We start from the raw sequence: 17940 nt of genomic DNA, 5'->3' as shown, positions 1-17940 counted from the left end.
TCCCCCGCTGTGACATCACTTCTTTCATGAAGGTCTTCCAGGAGGCTGACCTTCCAAAGGGGAGAACTCGTGTCCTGCTCTGCCCAAAGGGGCCCCGAGGCAGATAATGTGTGTTCTGCATACAATGGCCCTTACCCCGAGGGATGGGATGAATTTTGCAACTGTTGTTGTGATCATTTTAAGCCTTCTCCTGGCACAGCAAATAATCAAATCATACTAATGCCAGCTCCATTTCTCAGTCAAGGACTCTGAGACTGAGTGGTCTTTAAGGGTCTAGAAAATATTTATGTCTTGGGTTAGAAGATTGTTTCTTGGACAACTAAAGCAGTCTGTTTAGCAGAAACCCTCGTTTCTGCTGAATATAGTCTCACTTTTTTTTTTTTTCCTAAGATTTCCCTTTCAAACCCAAGGAGTTACACTCAGTACCAGACTTCCCAGGTGGTTCAGTGGTAAAGAATCTTCCTGCCAATGCAGGAGATGCGGGTTCAATCCCTGGGTCAAAAAGATACCCTGGAGAAGAAATGGCAATCCACTCCAGTATTCTTGCTTGGAGAATCCCAAGGACAGAAGAGCCTGGAAGCTACAGTCCCTGGTCAGATACAACTTAGCAACTAAACACCAACACACAGTACTACCCCTCCTTCAAACCCAATCTTGTGTCCATTCTAGAGCACACTTTCTCAACCTTAGCGCTACTGACAGTTGAGGCTAGACAATTCTTTGTCACGGGGAATTGTACTGTGTAGTGTAGAATGCTTAGTTGCAACCCAGACCTCTCTCCTCTGGATGCCAGCAACATCCCCACTCCCCAAATTCTGACCATCAAAAATATCACCAACAAAATCACCCCTAGATTTAAAAAATCCACTGGTTTTCCTTTTACCCCTCAAACTTCCCATTCCGGGATAGCTTCTCTTCCTGGTGGGCCAGGCGAACTAATGCAGAGATCAGGGCGCCAGGCAGGAGGACTTGGTTGATTGGATTAAGTACAACTGATAGAGCCCCAGACGACAAGACTCCAACAGAACTGAGAAGATTCAGGTCCCTGGGACGTTCACGTTCTCGTCTGGGAAAGTTCATGAAGCTGGGCTCAGTCCTCCAGGAGATCTCAGATTGAGATTGAAAGTATGAAGATTGCTGGTTTTCCTGCTAATGCCTGGAGCTTATATTCTATAGGTGATTTACAAATTCTTTCACTGTCATAGCCCAGCCTGAAGTTGAAGATTATCTGTCAGAACTAGTACACTGAACTTGAGCTTGGATCCATCAACTTTATTTATCTAATTTTTTAAATAAAGAAGAAATAGACGAAGAAGGCAGAGGACTTCCTGGTTGCTCAGTGATTCTGAGGAATTTGCCCAACTAGCTCCAGTGGTGGAGAAACTGAGCCCCAGAAAGAAGTTGTGAGTGCTAGTACTGTAACAATAACATAGCAATTCGCTTACGCAACTTTCTACTTTTACCCAAGCAACTCTGAAATATCGGTATTGAAAAGGATCCCAAGGGTTGATAATGTTTTTCAGATATGGCTATTGGGGGTGGGGATAAATGAGTTCTTTGTTTTGAAACCAGTGGAAACAATTCAAAATGCATTAAAAATACCAAGTGTATTCAGTTGAGGGTGGGGTCTTTAGTTGAAAATCACACTTAGAGTTGTTTCTTAGTTTTTTTCAATCTCATACAATTTCCAGATGCCCTGTCTAGGATAACTTAATGTTATACCTGCAACTTATGTACTTGTACTGCAATTTATTTCAGTGCCTAAAATATAATAAACACAAATTTGCATGGCATTGCTGAACAAGTTATTAATCTTATTTAATTGGAGTACAATATTGGCAAAGAGAATTAACATAAGCTGCTTTTAAATCCACTTTTCCAAGTCAATGACACAGTGTGCCCTGGAATCACAGTATCCTTATTTAACAAATCTTCACACTATCATTTTTAAGAAAGATTTAGTGTCATTTGTGCTGACCTTAGATGATAACTTCTTTGTGAGAAGCAGAAGCAGTCTTTTCCCTGGCCAAGTCTCCAGCCATATGGACCTTAACAAGTCTCTTGGCAATTTTTACTAAGCAGAATGGAGTGATTTTTGGTCTGAACTTGTGTGTGTGTTTTAAATATATTTCTGATGTAAACTGTACTCTCAACATTTCTCTGATTCTAATTTTTAAAATATAATGAATGGTGCTTATATGGAAACAGAAGCCACTTAAAAAAGAAGAAATATGTGTCACAGAACAGTCAGGAAAGAAAGATGTATTCATCGTTCCTTGAATGTGGAATAGCTTTTCAAGTAATTATTTTCCTAATATTACAGATTAAAACACATCAAATCTTTTGACAATTATAGTGAAAAGTCATGGAAAACTGAAGGGCTTTCAGTTAAAACCAAGGTTAAAAACTCTGCAGAGGAGGCAGAAAAGCACTCTGGTCAACTGGTGTCTATTTAGACCGACAAATGTATTTGGAAGGATTAACGCTAAACTTATCTGTCCATTTACAGAGTAAGTAATAAATGATGGCCACCCCTGTAAAAATACACACAGAATTTAGAATCAACAATTAATGATTCATCAGCTGCTATTAAAAGTTCACTTAACAGTGGAATTGATGAATGACGGCATTTTGGGATCTCTCACACATCAAATTTATAAGGAATTTAGCTAAATATTTCTACAGATCAGCATGTAACTTGGGTAAAAGCCTTCTTCCCTAAGAGCAAAAAAAACTCTATTTAAAAAGGAATTTTAAAATTCCTCTTACCCCTCTTTTTCTAGGACTCAGGAACTTTCCCTATCAACTTGTCACACTTTATTTCCAGTTTCAAATTCTATGATTAGAAAAACTTGTATATTTTAGCTTTTATGTATGAGGACCAAAACAAGCTAAATTATGCTAAGAATAGGTCTAAGGTACATCAATGTGCCAAAAATCTTCAGCAAATGAACTGAGCTGTGAAAAATCACCTGGCTTTAACCATTATTCAAGTTTGAGTCGTATTCTCTGCAACACAAGCATGCTAAAAAATCTTCCTTAGCAAATCCATCAGTCTTGGATGTTTCACTTTATATGGTGATGAAAAGACAGATAATCTGGCAATGTAGTCCCTCCAAAAGATGTAAAGCTGATTCCAGCTTGGAGTTGGGTTCTGGCTGCTTCTAAGAGAGATCAGAGAGCAGGAGAGCCAGGGAGGGGAGGGTGGGGCCTGGGAAGGGCCGGGGAGGAGTCCTCCTTACCAGCACTGCAGGTCGAGCCGCTGAATAGGTGGCAGGGCCACTCACTGCAGAATCCACAAAGTAGCTCATCACGACGTCAGCACCTACATGGGAAAAAGCACTCACTGAGCTGCTGGGCGAAGAATATGTATGGATGAGAAACCAAAGAAGGCCTCGGATCAGATCTCCTTAGAAGCATAGAGAGCACTTGTTTGTGTTACGGAGAAAGAAATGAAAATGTAGAAAAACAAAGAGGGGGTTTCCCTGGTGGTCCAGTGGCTAAGAATCTGCCCTCCAAAGTAGGGGAAGCTGGTTCGATCCCTGGTCGGGAAATGAAGATCCCATATGCTTCGGGGCAGCGAAGCCAAGGCACCACAGCTAACTGAGCTCGAGAGCTGCAGCCAAACAATGAAATGAAGCCAAACAAACAAATAAATATTTCAAAAGATAATCACAGAAATCCAAAGCGACCAACAGGGAGCAAGGCCGACTCCTGACTGCAAGAGAGCCTGAATGGTGGTGTCTGCCGCAGACAGCTAGCACTCAGAGACCACAGAAAGACCCTTTAGAGGGTTTCTGGGCAGGAATGGTCTTTTAAAGTCACATTCCAATCCCTGTATCTCACTCCCTCCACGGCCGACCCCGGCCTGGCCCTCCATGTGCAGTGTGGCACTCATCAACTAGTGAGAGACCAAATAGAGAAAGGGTAGGAGAGAGGAGGGGTAGAAAACCTTTACTGAGAAGGCATGACAACCAGGACCCTGAGCCAGATAAACAGAGAGAAGCCCCAAAGGGGAATGCATGTTACCCATCCTCACAAAGAAGGGCTATTATTAAATAACTCTTGTTGAGAGCCATTATCTCCATTTAAAGTCTGAATGACCATTACACTTGAGGAGTGTTCTGGCTAAAGGGATTTTACAGCTAGCTGTCAGTCATCAGGAAAATCATTTATATAGCAAGCATTTCTGTGGATCCAAACACTCTCTACAGTACACTAGTCCATACGCTTTCATGAGTTCAATATTACACATTTTAAAAAATGTCTTTCTTGAATGATTTAGAAGATTAAATTCCTCGGTATGTCATTCAGAGGCCAAATTCCTATTGTTAGGGAGTGACATTTGAGTTTCAACTCAGCTCCATTCCACTTTATATCTGTCCGTCCTTTCCCTTTATTCTTGAGGACAATTAAAGCCACTGACCTCCTTTCCAGAAATATCAAGAATAATGTAGGTCTTATGCTCAATTTGCAACTCTGTTCACCATACAGCTTGACAACCAATGAGCATATACATCTTCTTTCATATGAAGTGTATTTAAATAACATTGATAAAGTTCTCCATTACAAAATTGTACTGACCAAGGCCTACCATCACACAGCAACTACTTTCACACAGTTGAGAAAAAAGTTAAAAATCTTCTGAAGACATAACTTATCCCAAAACTGTGCTTATTGTGTTTAACTAAAACATCACCTTTAAATGACATCTTTTCTCCCAAAAAGTAGGATGCAATCTAAATAATATTAATTTTAAAAATGTAAAATAGCTAAGGGTAACCATGTTCATCAAGCTTCCCTGGTGGCTCAGTGGTAAAGAATGCGCCTGCCGGTGCAGGAGGCATGGGTTCGACCCCTGGAGAAGGCAATGGCAACCCACTCCAGTATTCTTGCCCGGGAAATCCCATGGACAGAGGAGCCTAGTGGGCTGCAATCCATGGGATCGCGTAGAGTCAGACACGACGTAGCAACTAAACAACAATTATGTTCATCAAGATGTTGTTTTCTAGTTTTTTCAGGGACTTGATTTCAAAAAAAAAAAAAATGGCTCCCAGGAGGATCTCCCAGGTGGTAGAGCTGAAAAGTTGGAAAAGATTGAAGTACTCTAGTCCAAGGACACTGTTCCCACCTGGAGCTGGAGCTGTGGTCCCCTATTCAGTGTTTGCTTCTGGCTGCTGCTGCTGCTGCTCCTGCTAAGTCGCTTCAGTCGTGTCCGACTCTGTGCGACCCCATGGAGCAGCCCACCAGGCTCCTCCATCCCTGGGATTCTCCAGGCAAGAACACTGGAGTGGGTTGCCATTTCCTTCTCCAGTGCATGAAAGTGAAAAGGGAAAGTGAAGTCACTCAGTCGAGTCCGATTCTTAGCGACCCCATGGACTACAACCTTCCAGGCTCCTCCGTCCATGGGATTTTCCAGGCAAGAGTGCTGGAGTGGGGTGCCATTGCCTTCTCTGTCTAAAACCAGTGAGCAGCTACCAAATATCAGATTCTGCACTAGGGAAAAGGGCCTGGTCTGCGTGGACATGACCCATATAGTGTACAGACTGCTCCTGCTTTTTGCCTCAAAATCAAATTCCTAATAAGTCATCAATCACCTTCACTTCAAAGTTTTATATCTACTGATAGACGAGATTTAAAAGTTGACAACACAAATTGTGTCTTACTGATAATAGCTTAACCAAGATCTGATTCCTTAGGGAAAAGTTGCCCCATCCCTCCAGGGCTCCACAGGGCAACCTAAACCTTAGGAGAATGTCCAGAAGTGGAGAGCGCTGCTTTGTGTAAGCCATCTAGCCCTCGATTTCCTCCAGAAAGCCCCCGGGGTCCCCTGAGTCATCACAGACCTCAATTATTTATTCAACAGGCACATCAAGGCTTCCTCTGCCAGGAACTTGTTAATCATTCAGTAAATAGCGACTTTGTGCCTCCTGTGTGCTCAAGACACACAGGTAAACAAAGACCTCTCCCTCGTGGACCTTACGTTCTATCCAGTTCGGGGTAAAGCTGAGAAGGATGGATCTCCATCTGCAGGCAGTGGGGAAGACAGACTCACGGAGAACTGGAATACAAAATGACGAGGAGTTCACCTACAATACCGAAAACGGTTCTGCCAAAGCCTGGGGTATAGGAAGCCGCGGAAGACTGCACAGCGTACTTGGCCTTATGGATGGTCCCTAGACTCCACAAGCAGGCCCAAGTCTTTGCCCTTCTGAATTCTTGCTAGACTTAGACATTTGTAAAAGAAATGCTTTTGGGATCAGCCGCCTTGTTCTGAAGCCTAGCTCAAAGGCATCAAAAGCAACACTCTTCCTCCTACCAACCTTCCACGTAGCTAGGAAAAAGGTTTAATGGAAATGTGTTTTCTCTTTCCGATGGAGAGAGAGAGTGAGTAACACTCTGGCCCCACACAGGGTCCAGCCTGAGCTGGGCTGAATTCATGAAGCTTCACTCTCTGTGACTGACACTCCCTTGGGTAGAAGCCCTTTGCCCACAGAGGAAGCTGGAAAGAGGGAGTTGCCAGGGCTCTGGAGGGCTCTCATCTCAGGAAATAACTCTGGGACAGAAATGGATGACCGCTTCATTATTTTTTGGAGAAAGAAAAAAAGAACCCTCCCTGTTTCCACTTGTAGATGGTGACAGAGACCAGCTGCTGTAGACGTAAATCCTTTCAGAAAAAGCACAAGGACTGTTTGGGTAAAAAAAAAAAAAAAAAAATGACACGTTGGCCAAGGAGAATTCCCTCCTACATGACAGCTATTTGGATATCGGCTGAACCAACGTTTTTGTCTTGGCGTTATAAACGTTTCTGCCTAAACACAAAACAACTGTGTAAATTCAGCTTTACTCCCCAGCCTAGAGGCATCCATGGGCTTGTCTGAATGCAGAAATGGTTTGAATTCTTGGTAACATAGGGCAGAGAAGAGCTGAGCTCACTTCCTTGAATTGGAGCCGCAGTGCTCAAGCAGCCAAGCAAAAGTGTCTGCAGCGACTTTGTGCTCAGGAGGCAGTGGGCTCCCAGCTTTAGTCCACCCCAGCCTAGAGGTCCACTGCAGCCCCGTTGCTCACCACCCCACCGCCCTAGCCCACCAGCCCACCAGCCACTTCACCTGTCCATCCTCACCGCCCTGGCCTTTCAGGATGAAAATGGGCATACCATGCTGAGGAGGGGAAAATGCAGCAGTTTGGTTTATGTGGGCATCTTGCATCCAATAAAATGTTTTGGGACCCTGGGAGCCCTTGCTTCTTCCTAAAGCATGTGATGGCCTCTGGAGTCCCGCCCTCCACAAGTCCTGGACACAGGCGGGGATCTACAGGCTGACACTTGCTTCCATTTGGGTCTCTCCAGGCGCAAGCTGAGTGACACACAGATGGAAGGGAGGCAAGGGACTCAGAGGGGTGTTTCAGGCCAAGGCAGCAGAAGAGCAGGGAACCCCGGGGAGACCAGGCTCAGTGGAGGCTGAAACCAGTTCCCCTCAACTCTGTCCCCTGCTCTGCTCCGCTTCTAGGTGATAACTGTGATGTCACTTATGAGTTTTCATTTGGATTATTATTTTGTTGTTGCTGTTGTCTTTGCGACCCCATAGACCACAGCACACCAGGCTCTCCTGTCCTTCACTATCTCCTACCCATGGACTGCAGCACACCAGGCTACCCTGTTCATCACTATCCCCCAGAGGTTGCTCAAATTCATCTCCATTGAGTCAGTGAAGCTATCTAACTGTCTCATCCTCTGCTGTCTCATTCTCCTCCTGACCTCAGTCTTTCCCAGCATCAGGGTCTTTTCCAATGAGTCAGCTCTTCACATCAGATGGACAAAGTATTGGAGCTTCAGCTTCAGCATTAGTCCTTCCAATAAGTATTCAGGGTTGATAACCTTTAGGATTGACTGGTTTGATCTCCTTGCAGTCCAAGGGAGTCTCAAGAGTCTTTCCAGTACCACAATTTGAAAGCATCAGTTCTTCGGCCTCAGCCTTCTTTATGGTACAACTCTCACATCCGTACATGATTACTGGAAAAATCATAGCTTTGACTATATGGACCTCTGTCAGCAAAGTGATGTTTCTGTTTTTTAATATACTTTTTAAAAGCCAAAATTACAGTGCTACCAACAAACCCACTGTGATTTAAATTTGACCTTGCTCTCTGGTCTTTGTGTTAGTATTCTAGATCAAGAATTATGGCTATAACATACCCAGGGTAAGAAGACTACACATGATAAATACAGAAGCATAAGAAAGCTGTCACAGAAAATATAGATGGTGCAGGTTTTTCCTTTTTTTTTTTCTTTTGCAAGTTGTGCATAATTTAAATAGATTTGCGATAAATGTTTCTCTTAATATCAACAGTTTAGAGTTCCTATAAATTTATATTCCAAGCATACCCTGGAAGCAAGAGAAAAAGAATTTGGCTTCCAATAGGATTAGTCATTCAAAAGATACTTTCCCTAAAGAACAGCACCTTTGCCAAACTAAGGGTTTCCCAGGTGGCTCAGTCGGCAAAGAATTCTCCTGAAGGGCAAGAGACCCAGGAGACGTGGGTTCGATCCCTGGGTCGGGAAGATCCTCTGGAGAAGGAAATGGCAACCCACTGCAGGATTGTTGCCTGGGAAACCCCATAGACAGAGGAGACTGGAGGGGTACAGTCCATGGGGTTGCAAAGAGTTGGACATGACTGAGAAAATGAGCATGCACACACATGCCAAACTAGAGACAACACTCTCGCCCATGTCATCGAAGCAACATCTTTCATTTACAATAGAGAGAGTTTGATTGTCTTCTTTCTGAATATTAATCTGTTTTTTAAAGACTCAGACTGAGTGTTACCTCTTCTAGGGAGCATTCTCTAAATCTTGTCAATTAGATGGATGTTCTCGATCTTCACGTTTGGGATTCACTTTCACAATGAATGTACCTAACAAAGTTCAGAGTACTTCCTGCATCGTAAGTTTCTGATCCTGCGTCATAAGTTGCTAGAGGGTAAGGAACTGTGTCGTTTTAGCTGACACGTTGTATTAACAGATGTGCGATATGCTTGCCGACTAAATGAAGAAAAGACCTGTATGTGAATACAGTTAACATATGCAGGAGTTACGTCTCAGTGCCTGAGTATACCCAAGACAGCAAAGATATCTCTGAGACAAAGGAAAAAAGGGACATCACCTGTGATGATGTGTCCATATGCAACTCTGAGGTTAGATTTCTGTATTAACTGTGAGCAGGACCATATTCTTCTCTGAACTAATGGAGATAGCCCATTGATGAGTGTATTGTCTCCCATTATTTTCTTTCTAATTCTCATGAGAAGTCCATTTGTAGTTTTCAAACCATTTAAGACGTTCTTTTCCTTGATCTGCCAGTATAACAAAAGCTATCACGTCTAATTCTCCAAGAACTCAACTGTAAGCAGATTTAGATAGCTGAACAAGCCTCAGTCCCCCAGAGAAACTGTGGTCACCATAAGCAGAAAAGAAACTGGTGAGAACTGAAGATGCACTCTTTCTGTCACTCCCAATTCTTTAAGAACCTGATTTTCTTGACTGAGTATTCCAACTGATGGGAATAAATATTCCGTCTTATTTCAAGAGCCAGAACCGCCCCATAAAGACCATGTTCTGATCCATGGGTTACTGGCTTCTGCATCTTAAAGTCAATTCACCGACCCTTTCACTAAGTTCACGAACCATCAAGTCACAGATTAATGAACGTGTCAGTCTTGTTTCTCCCCAACTTCACTGCTAATGAGTCCCCCAACTCTTACTTGAACACAGGCTTGAAAATGACTCATATCCATCTCCTATTTCTCTGAACAAGTCTCACCTTCTAATTAACCGTAACGCTCTCAGGTTCTGTATGAACTGACACAGCTCAACCAATCTTTCTTAGAATACTAAACATAGACTCCTGTTATTATAATATTACAAAAGTCATTCACTAACATCTCCCAAAAGGAACAGAGAATATAAGATGGTTTTCGTCTGCTGAGCTGTGATAATCAGGGGCTAATAGTGCCTTGTAGACCATTTTATGTTTCCTCCTCCTGGAAACAAATATCTCTCCATTACTCTGCTGGGATGGTGCTGTCAACAGAGGCAGAAGGGGGCATCTCTCGTAAACCTCAAGGGAGTATGTTAAAACCTGCCCGCTCTTCTGTGTCTAGGAATTTTACGAGCACAATGCCCGTCTTAAGTCTCTGAAACTTTCCGGAAACTAAGGCTCTGCTCTTTCTAGTATGGGAACATCCTCTGCAAAACTAAAGGTGACATTCAATCAGCTGTATGGCAATAAAAGTGCCTACAGCCTTGTCCTCAAATGGCATTCCTCATCCTCTATTGAATCCTGAAATTCAGAAAATAACCATGGTTGCTCTTCGACATATTCCAGCTCCATGCGTGTAGTAGGCACTCAATAAACAACTAAATAAAAAATTGGGATTTGCATCACTCAGAACCCTGTGGCAAAATGAGGGTTTGGCTAACAGAATCAGATAAAGGTAGACTCAAGGATAATTACAGGCAAGATATTCACAGTGAAATGTTCTTCTTCATAGCTTTTACTTTTGGGGTAGAATCTAAGCAATTACACTGGAAAGACTGATACTGAATCTGAAGCTCCGATATTTTGGCCCTTGATGCGAAGAGCTGACTCACTGGAAAAGACCCTGATGCTGGGAAAGATTAAAGGCAGGAGGAGAAGGGGACAACAGAGGATGAGGTGGTTGGATGGCATTACCGACTGAATGGACATGAGTTTCAGCAAACTCTGAGAGATGGTAAAGGACAGGGAAGCCTGGTGTGCTCCAGTCCATGGGGTCGCAAAGAGTTGGACACAACTTAGTGACTAAACAACTACAAAAGCAATTAAACGGAAAATCTATATTATAAGAGCAAGAAAACTATTATAGTAAATTTGGGAAAGAATAAATGTGTGAAATATTATTGGGACCAAATTATATTTCCTACTATGGATGTTAATTATGTGCAAGAGAAAGTTATGAGTGACAGCTGTTTCTTTTTGTCTCCAAATTTACATGCAAGCATGTCTGTGGCCATGCCACCCTGAATGTGCCCGAGCTCATCAAATTTACATGCATGCCTCCAAAATTACATGAATAACAAACATTTTTAGATTAGTCCTAAACTTTGAATGAATAAAATGAATCTCAAATATGGCAAAAATATATATATATATGGGATTTGATCTAGTTAGCTAGTATTGCCCAGCTGCATATCCCTGTATTAGATGCTATGGTAATTCCCAGGCTGAGACTTTTCTTTTTTATATAGTTAATTTTCTAGTTGATGAGACAATTATAAGAGACAATGAGACAATTATAAGAGTCTTGCTACTCAGCAGTACAGTGGTTCCGCTCAGATCAGTAGCATGGACAAGCACTCGGGGGCTAGCAGAACTAAAGAGCTCAGGTTCCATTCCAAAATGATCAAGAACATTAAAGTTTGAGAAATGCTGGTGTGACTGATATATTATGGGAACATAAAAGATGAAGAGATGACTTCTGGAAGGATGCTGAAGGAAAACTTCAAGAGGAATTGGCATTGAAACGGGCCTTGAAAAATGGGTAGCTAGAAGTATGCACAAAGACTCAGAAATAAGAAAACAGTAGATTAGAGAACAAAAAATAACCCAATAGTCAAATTGATTGTAGGGAAGTGGGAGGTGAAATTGAAAGACGCTCTAGGGTGGATTACCAAACTAAAAGCTTGGACTTTTTTTTAGTATAGCTATAGATTTAAATAGCAATAGTAGTAATAATAAACTTAACAATGATATATTATCAAAATTAAAGTTATAACTGGTATATCACATAGTGGAATATTACATAGCAGTATAAAGGAAAGAACTATTGATACACTGAGCCACATGAGTGAATCTAAAACAAAGTAAGCCAAATGAAAGAAGATTACCTACTATATGATTCCATTCATATGATATTCTTGAAAAAGAAAAACCATAGGGTCAAAGAACATGGCCTGGAGGTGAGAAGAGGATTTGACTATAAAAAAGCATAAGGAAAAAATTTTTTTGAATGATGGAACTGTTTATCTTGATTGTAATACATTGATTTATACATTATAAATACTTGATTTATACATTAGCCAAAATTTGTGGAACTATACACTAAAAAGGGTGATTTTTACTGTTTGGCAATTATACTTTAATTTTTTAAAAAGTGTGCTGGGGGAAATATAACGTTATAGTAATAAAAAATTAGATTTTTTTTTTTTTTCCTAAGAAACTGGAAACAAAAATGAGTAAGCTGGAGAAATGATGTGAAGCATCTTGGCTTCAAGGACAGCTATAGCAGAGGTCATGGTATATGAGATTTTTGGCCACATTGAACCCAGAGAGAGCTTCAAGCTAAAATGTCAACTCCAACCCCATAGTGACTGCCAAAAAAAACCCCAAGGAGCCTAGAAGTTTAAAGTACGACTTTTCAACCTACAGCGCGTGATGTCAGATATAATCTAGAATTTAGATATGGCTTTGGCTCTCAAGAAGCTCTCAACAAAACTGAGAAATGCCGTAAATATACAGATAGCTATCGGGAGAACAATGAATGAATGGAGTTCAGAGAGTTTTAATAATGCCTTTTAACACTGAACGAAGCACACCAGCTGCCTTCAATCTCTCAAATCCAGCGAGCAACTTCTTGGATTATATCTGATGGTCATTTTTCACGGTAGGGTTTTATTTGTTCTATTGCCCAAATTGTAAGTTTCAAATTTCTCAGCATACTGCTAAACAGCTTCCTGGCATGCTTATATAAAGAGGGATTTGGTAAAGTCAATGAATTTTAGAGTTGGAAAAAAATCTCATCAAATCTGTCCATTTTTTATTTGAATGAACTGAACCCAGAGAGGTTAAGTGTTCAGCAGAGTGATAAAGACAGATAGACTATGGTTGACTGGGACCTCCTTACTGAGTGTGCGTGTGCATGTGTGCTAAGTTGCTTCAGTTGGGTCTGACTCTTTGCGACCCTATGGACAGTAGCCCACCAGGCTTCTCTGTCCATGGAATTCTCCAAGCAAGAAAACTGGAGTGGGTTGCCATGCCCTACTCCAGGGGATCTTTCTCACCCAGGGATTGAACCCATGCCTCTTCCATTGGCAGGCGGATTCTTTACCACTAGCGCCACCTGGGAAGCCCTTACTGAGTGTGAAGACAAATTTCTTCATCTCACAAAGTCTTTATTTCCTCAACTGTAAAATGGAAAAAAATAATACCAACCCTTTCAAGATTATTGAGGAGGGTTATATAAAATGAAACCATTTTACACATGATAAAATGGTCAATAAATAGTGGCTATTATTATTATCACTGTTTTATCACAGTGCCTGGCACTAGTAAGCATTGACTAATTAATAGTAATTGTGGATTTTACTGCAGAGGTTATTCATTCAGATATTAGAAGCAGAACCCAGATGGCCAATATACCTTATCTCTTTCTAAAAAGACTTGGATTTAAATAATCAAAATAGGAAGCCCTCCCATAATCACAGTTTGAGTAGCCTTAGCCAAGAATTTCACAAGAGAAAAGCGCCACAATTTCAGTTGAATGGCAGTCTGCTTGTACCATTGTTATGCATAAAACCAAGAAGTAAGCAGTTTTCTTACCTTGGGGGAACAAACAGGCTGAAAGCTGTTTCATGAGGGAAATATCCAGCTTCCTTTGATAGAAATGTGAATCTTATGTGGCCTTACACTTTGGCAACGAGATATAAATATAATCAAGTTGTAAGCTGCTGTGAGAATCACTGCAAGAGTTTTTGTTTGTTCTGTTTTTTAAAACTTTTTTGTTTTTGTTTTTGCTTTTAAACCATACTTTCCAAACTGATTTACATAGCAATCACCTAGGAATCACCTGAGAATCAGGTTTCAAGGTACAGCCAGACGGTCTGCATTTCTGACAACATCCCCTGCGATGCTCATTTTGAGCAACGAGGCAGTGTCCGGACTCCCTTGGTTAAATTCAGGAGTGGTTACAAGGTGTTTGGAAGGCAGAGCCCACTGAGGTACAGACAAGAAGAGTTTGGGCCACAAGCTGAGCAGAGGATTAGTTGCTATCTTAGTTGCCTTGCAAGCCCAGCCAGGGAGAAGGAGCAGCCCAGGAGCCGAGCCTCCGTCCTAAGCCCTGTGCCAGGTGAGGACTAGGGCAGCATCTGACAGGGCTTCCTGCCTTTCCTAAGAAGCCAGGGTCTGAGTTACTTCGCCTCGAATGTCAAGAAACTGATCACTGCTCTTCCTCTACCCAGAGGAATCCTTTCGGCTTAATGATCACTAGGAGCTCCAAAGGGCACTATATTTATCATATTTTAAAAGTATTTATTTATTTATTTGACTGCACTGGGTTGCAGCATGTGGGATCTAGTTTCCCGACCAGGGATAGCAGCCAGGCATTGGGAACTCTGAGTCTTAGCCACTGGACCACCAGGGAAGTCTTATTTTATGCACGCTGGACTTAAATCTTATGGAAATTCTTTGCTCTATGTTTTGCAACTCTTTGACGTTCCATCAAAATTTGTCCCAAGAAATTCCATCAAAATTTGTCCCAAGAGGGATCAAGAGAGAGATTTACTGATCTTGTCAACTAGACCTTGTAGCATTTCTTCAGAGTCAGTGTCTTCCTAACAATGAATCATTAATTCATAGATTCTCCTTTGGAAAAGAAGCATAAGCCATGGTATTCTCCCAGATAAATCAACCATTGGGCTAAGCAGAAAAATTTAGCCTGAATTTGTATAAGTGCCTCAAAGTTACTAGGTTCCTATGAGACATGACTCTAGCCACAGCTCTGCACCCATATGGTTTTGATCCTTTAAAAAAAAAAAAAAAACTATTGGAGTATAGTTGCTTAACGATGTTGTGTTAATTTCTACTATAGAGCAAAGTGAATCAGTATACGTATGTATGCCTTTGGTTATAATCAGGTCTCACCACCAACCAAATCATTCTGAGTACCAGCCTCAGAGTCCTCATCTGCTAAATGGGAACAAGCGTGCCCACCTCACGGACTTCATTGTAGGTTAAAGAAGCAGCCCAGCCTGTGCAGGGCACAAGGGCCCCAGGACATGCCAAGTGCTCAGGAAACTTCAGGGGTGATCATCCTTCCTCTAGTGAAGTGGAGAAGACAAGTATTACACCCAGAGAATCCACAGGATTGAAAGGCTGAGTTCCCTACAGCTGCATTTGCAGTAGAGCGGGGACAAAGGAGATGCCAGGGCAAATAAATGAGTGGTCTTCGTATCTGGGTTGGCCAGGAATGAAGGTTCCCCTCAAATGTCACTAAATAGCTGTCCACCACACTTATTGTGCTCAAACGCTAAGTATGTTTTCATTTCCGAAAAGAAGGGGAGAGAAAAAGAGAGAGAGGAGGAAGGTGGGGTTGGGGGGAGAAGGAGGGAGAGGAAGAGGGAAAGGATGTCCCAGCTCCCTTCTGCTGTTTGATGCAGAAATGGGAGTTTTGAGTGGGCAATTAGAGGAGAATTGCTGTAAGAAACAGTTCTGTTCACCAATCAATAAAACCAGGAGATATAGCAGAGCCTGAATTATCAGTAAGAAACCAAGCAACACTTTGATGCCATCACTGGGGGACCTGGCAGTGCCAACAATGTGTTTCCGGAGCATTTGTCTGCCCTCTGACTCACCCTCCCTGGGGACCTGGCACCCACACACCCAATCTGTTACAAGGCTACTTCAGACTCTCCCTCAACCTTATTGGCACTATTTTCATTCTTCAAAGCTCTAGGCTGTTTACTTCTATTCTCATGAAGTAGGTGGAGCACAAATCATTAGACCCAGTTTTTTCATTAGTCCCAGTTTTTCCAGTATTCCCATTTTAGAGAGGAAGAAAAGAAAGCACCGTCTCATCAAATTACTTGTTCTCAGTTCCAAAGCCAATTTCTAACAGACCAAAGGCTGCACCGGTGCCAGTTCTGACCCCTTCACCTTTGAACTGCATTATCATCTGAGGCTGGCAGTTGGCCCAGATCCATGCTTTCAATGCGTCCTCCAAGGTCACAGGTGACCCCACGTTGAAGGGTTACACCCTGCTACCCAGCCTCCCCCAGGCTCTGCTCTGGGACCTCCCTGCACCTCTAATAACCAGCACCTCCGTGTAAGCAGCTCTCTCTGGAATCAGGCTTCCCACATCCTCAGCGGCGGAACCAGGACGGAAGAGACTGCCTGGCTGCCTTCGCTGTTTGTTTTTTCACTCCTGAGTTGGCAAGGATGGGAGTTGTTGATTTACAATTAGGAGCAGCGTGCTTCTTCAAATATTAATATTAATAACGACGGTGCTGAACACATGAAAAGGCCTTTTCATCTTCAAAGCACTTTGCAGACATTAACTCATTAGCTCTCTCTCCCCTCCGCTCAGAAACAACAGGTAAGGAAGAATCTCCAGTCCCCCCGCCCCTGCCCGGCCCATGCCTGCAGAAGCAAAGAGGTTTCTCTTTAGATAAAAAGAAGGTGTTGCCGTCCAGACTTAACAGCTGTCGAAAGAGTCAGAGTGCCAGGCATTTTACAAATCAAATGGAGCTGCCAGAGTTGCCATTTCAGAACCTGGATTTCCCGTTGTTTAACAAATATCTCCCTTTTCAGTTGCACAGGAATGGTATGAAGTAGGAGGGGAAATGGCCTTGTGATTTAAAAAAAAAAAATCTTACCCGAAAGGTGATTAGGAAAACCTGCAATCAAATGCCTTGGTCTCGGTAACCTAGCATCTTTTGAACAGTTTGCCTACATGAAACACAACTTTAGAAGGGGGTGACAGAGGTGTTTTCATAACAGATGAAAAGCCCCAAACAAAATGAGATTGCCAGATATAAAAATCACCAATGGAAGAGGGTGGCCATCCACATCCCCTGCTGTGCGCAAAGCTGCCCAGGGATTCAAGCTCTACGAAATACCCACCTTGACTTTCAAACTCCTCCTGCCACAAGTACAGTCCAAAAGAAGATGTACAGTCCCTTGGAAAACTGAGTCACGAAACAGGTAAAAAAACACCAAAAAACCTAGTCTGATTTGCAAGACTCAAACCTGTAACAATTTTCTCACAATGTAAGCAATTCATGAAGCTGCTGAGCTTAAAAGAAAATTTTTCCAAAATTTCAGAAGCAAAACAATGGCACACTAGGAGTGAAAGAGAAAAAAGGAAAAAAATGTCTACATTTAACTACAGCTTTATTTCTTTGGAAGCGCTCCAAGATGTGAAGAAAATTCAGTTTCTGACAAGTAATCGGCGAGTGTCTAAAATGTGTGTGATTTTGCTCTTATGAAACAAGAGAAAAGGGGAGACAGTCTTGATTTCAGACTATTCTAACAAGGTTAGGGAGTATTTTTGAAAATGGTTCTTAAGCAGTTGAATGAAAAATATAGAAAAATGTGAAAAGAGAAACAGAAAGCCGCTTGTATCCTGAAAGTCCCCATCAATTTACCGGTTAATTCCACCAAATGAACACACACACACAAGAAAAAAGAAAATGGACCGCAAAGTTTTAGGCAGAAGCTCACACCCCACTCACTTACTACTTTGCTGGAGAGACTGGGTGAAGAATGGGTCCAGAGTGAGCTCCCTCAAAGTCTACGGTCTCTTCCCAACTACCTGCGGGAATCCTCTGCTCGGAGGCTAAAGAGGATGCAGGGACCATAATCTTCCTAATAGAGTGGCCTCCTTAAACGGGGGGGTGTGGTCAAGCCCAGAAAAGCTGGAAAAAAGGCAGTGTTCCACGGGCCCCTTACTCCAGGAAGGCAGCCACTAGGCTAGGCTCTGCGATCTGGAAGGAAGAGCAAATCATATTACTTATTGAGATAACACTAGATCACACCTTAACTCATAACCATTGGAATTGCCCTTCAATTAAATGTAATTCAGCCGTGGAGAGTAGCCGGGAGAGATGTGAACTACAGAGAACTCCAGCAA

The 17940-nt window shown here is 42.3% G+C and overlaps 1 protein-coding gene across 2 annotated transcripts in view; it reads right to left on the bottom strand.

Moving 5' to 3' along the window:
• Window positions 1-17607, bottom strand: part of ETS1 (ETS proto-oncogene 1, transcription factor) — a 143061-nt gene extending 125454 nt beyond the window's left edge. The window contains exons 1-2 of one of the 2 annotated variants that reach the window (XM_068978741.1): window positions 17543-17607; window positions 3243-3325 (exon numbers count right to left, since the gene is read on the bottom strand). In XM_068978741.1, coding sequence (XP_068834842.1) covers window positions 3243-3311 — 69 coding nt within the window. In that variant the 5' untranslated portion in view covers window positions 3312-3325; window positions 17543-17607. The remainder of the gene's footprint in view (window positions 1-3242; window positions 3326-17542) is intronic. The other variant, XM_068978739.1, reaches the window with a different exon arrangement.
• Window positions 17608-17940: the final 333 nt, after the last annotated feature.

This window comes from Capricornis sumatraensis, chromosome 8, assembly GCF_032405125.1.
Source record: "Capricornis sumatraensis isolate serow.1 chromosome 8, serow.2, whole genome shotgun sequence".
In the NCBI taxonomy this organism is placed as follows: Eukaryota; Metazoa; Chordata; class Mammalia; order Artiodactyla; family Bovidae; genus Capricornis; species Capricornis sumatraensis.
The sequence above is the reverse complement of the archived record's forward strand: the minus strand, read 5'-3'. Positions and strand labels throughout refer to the sequence as shown.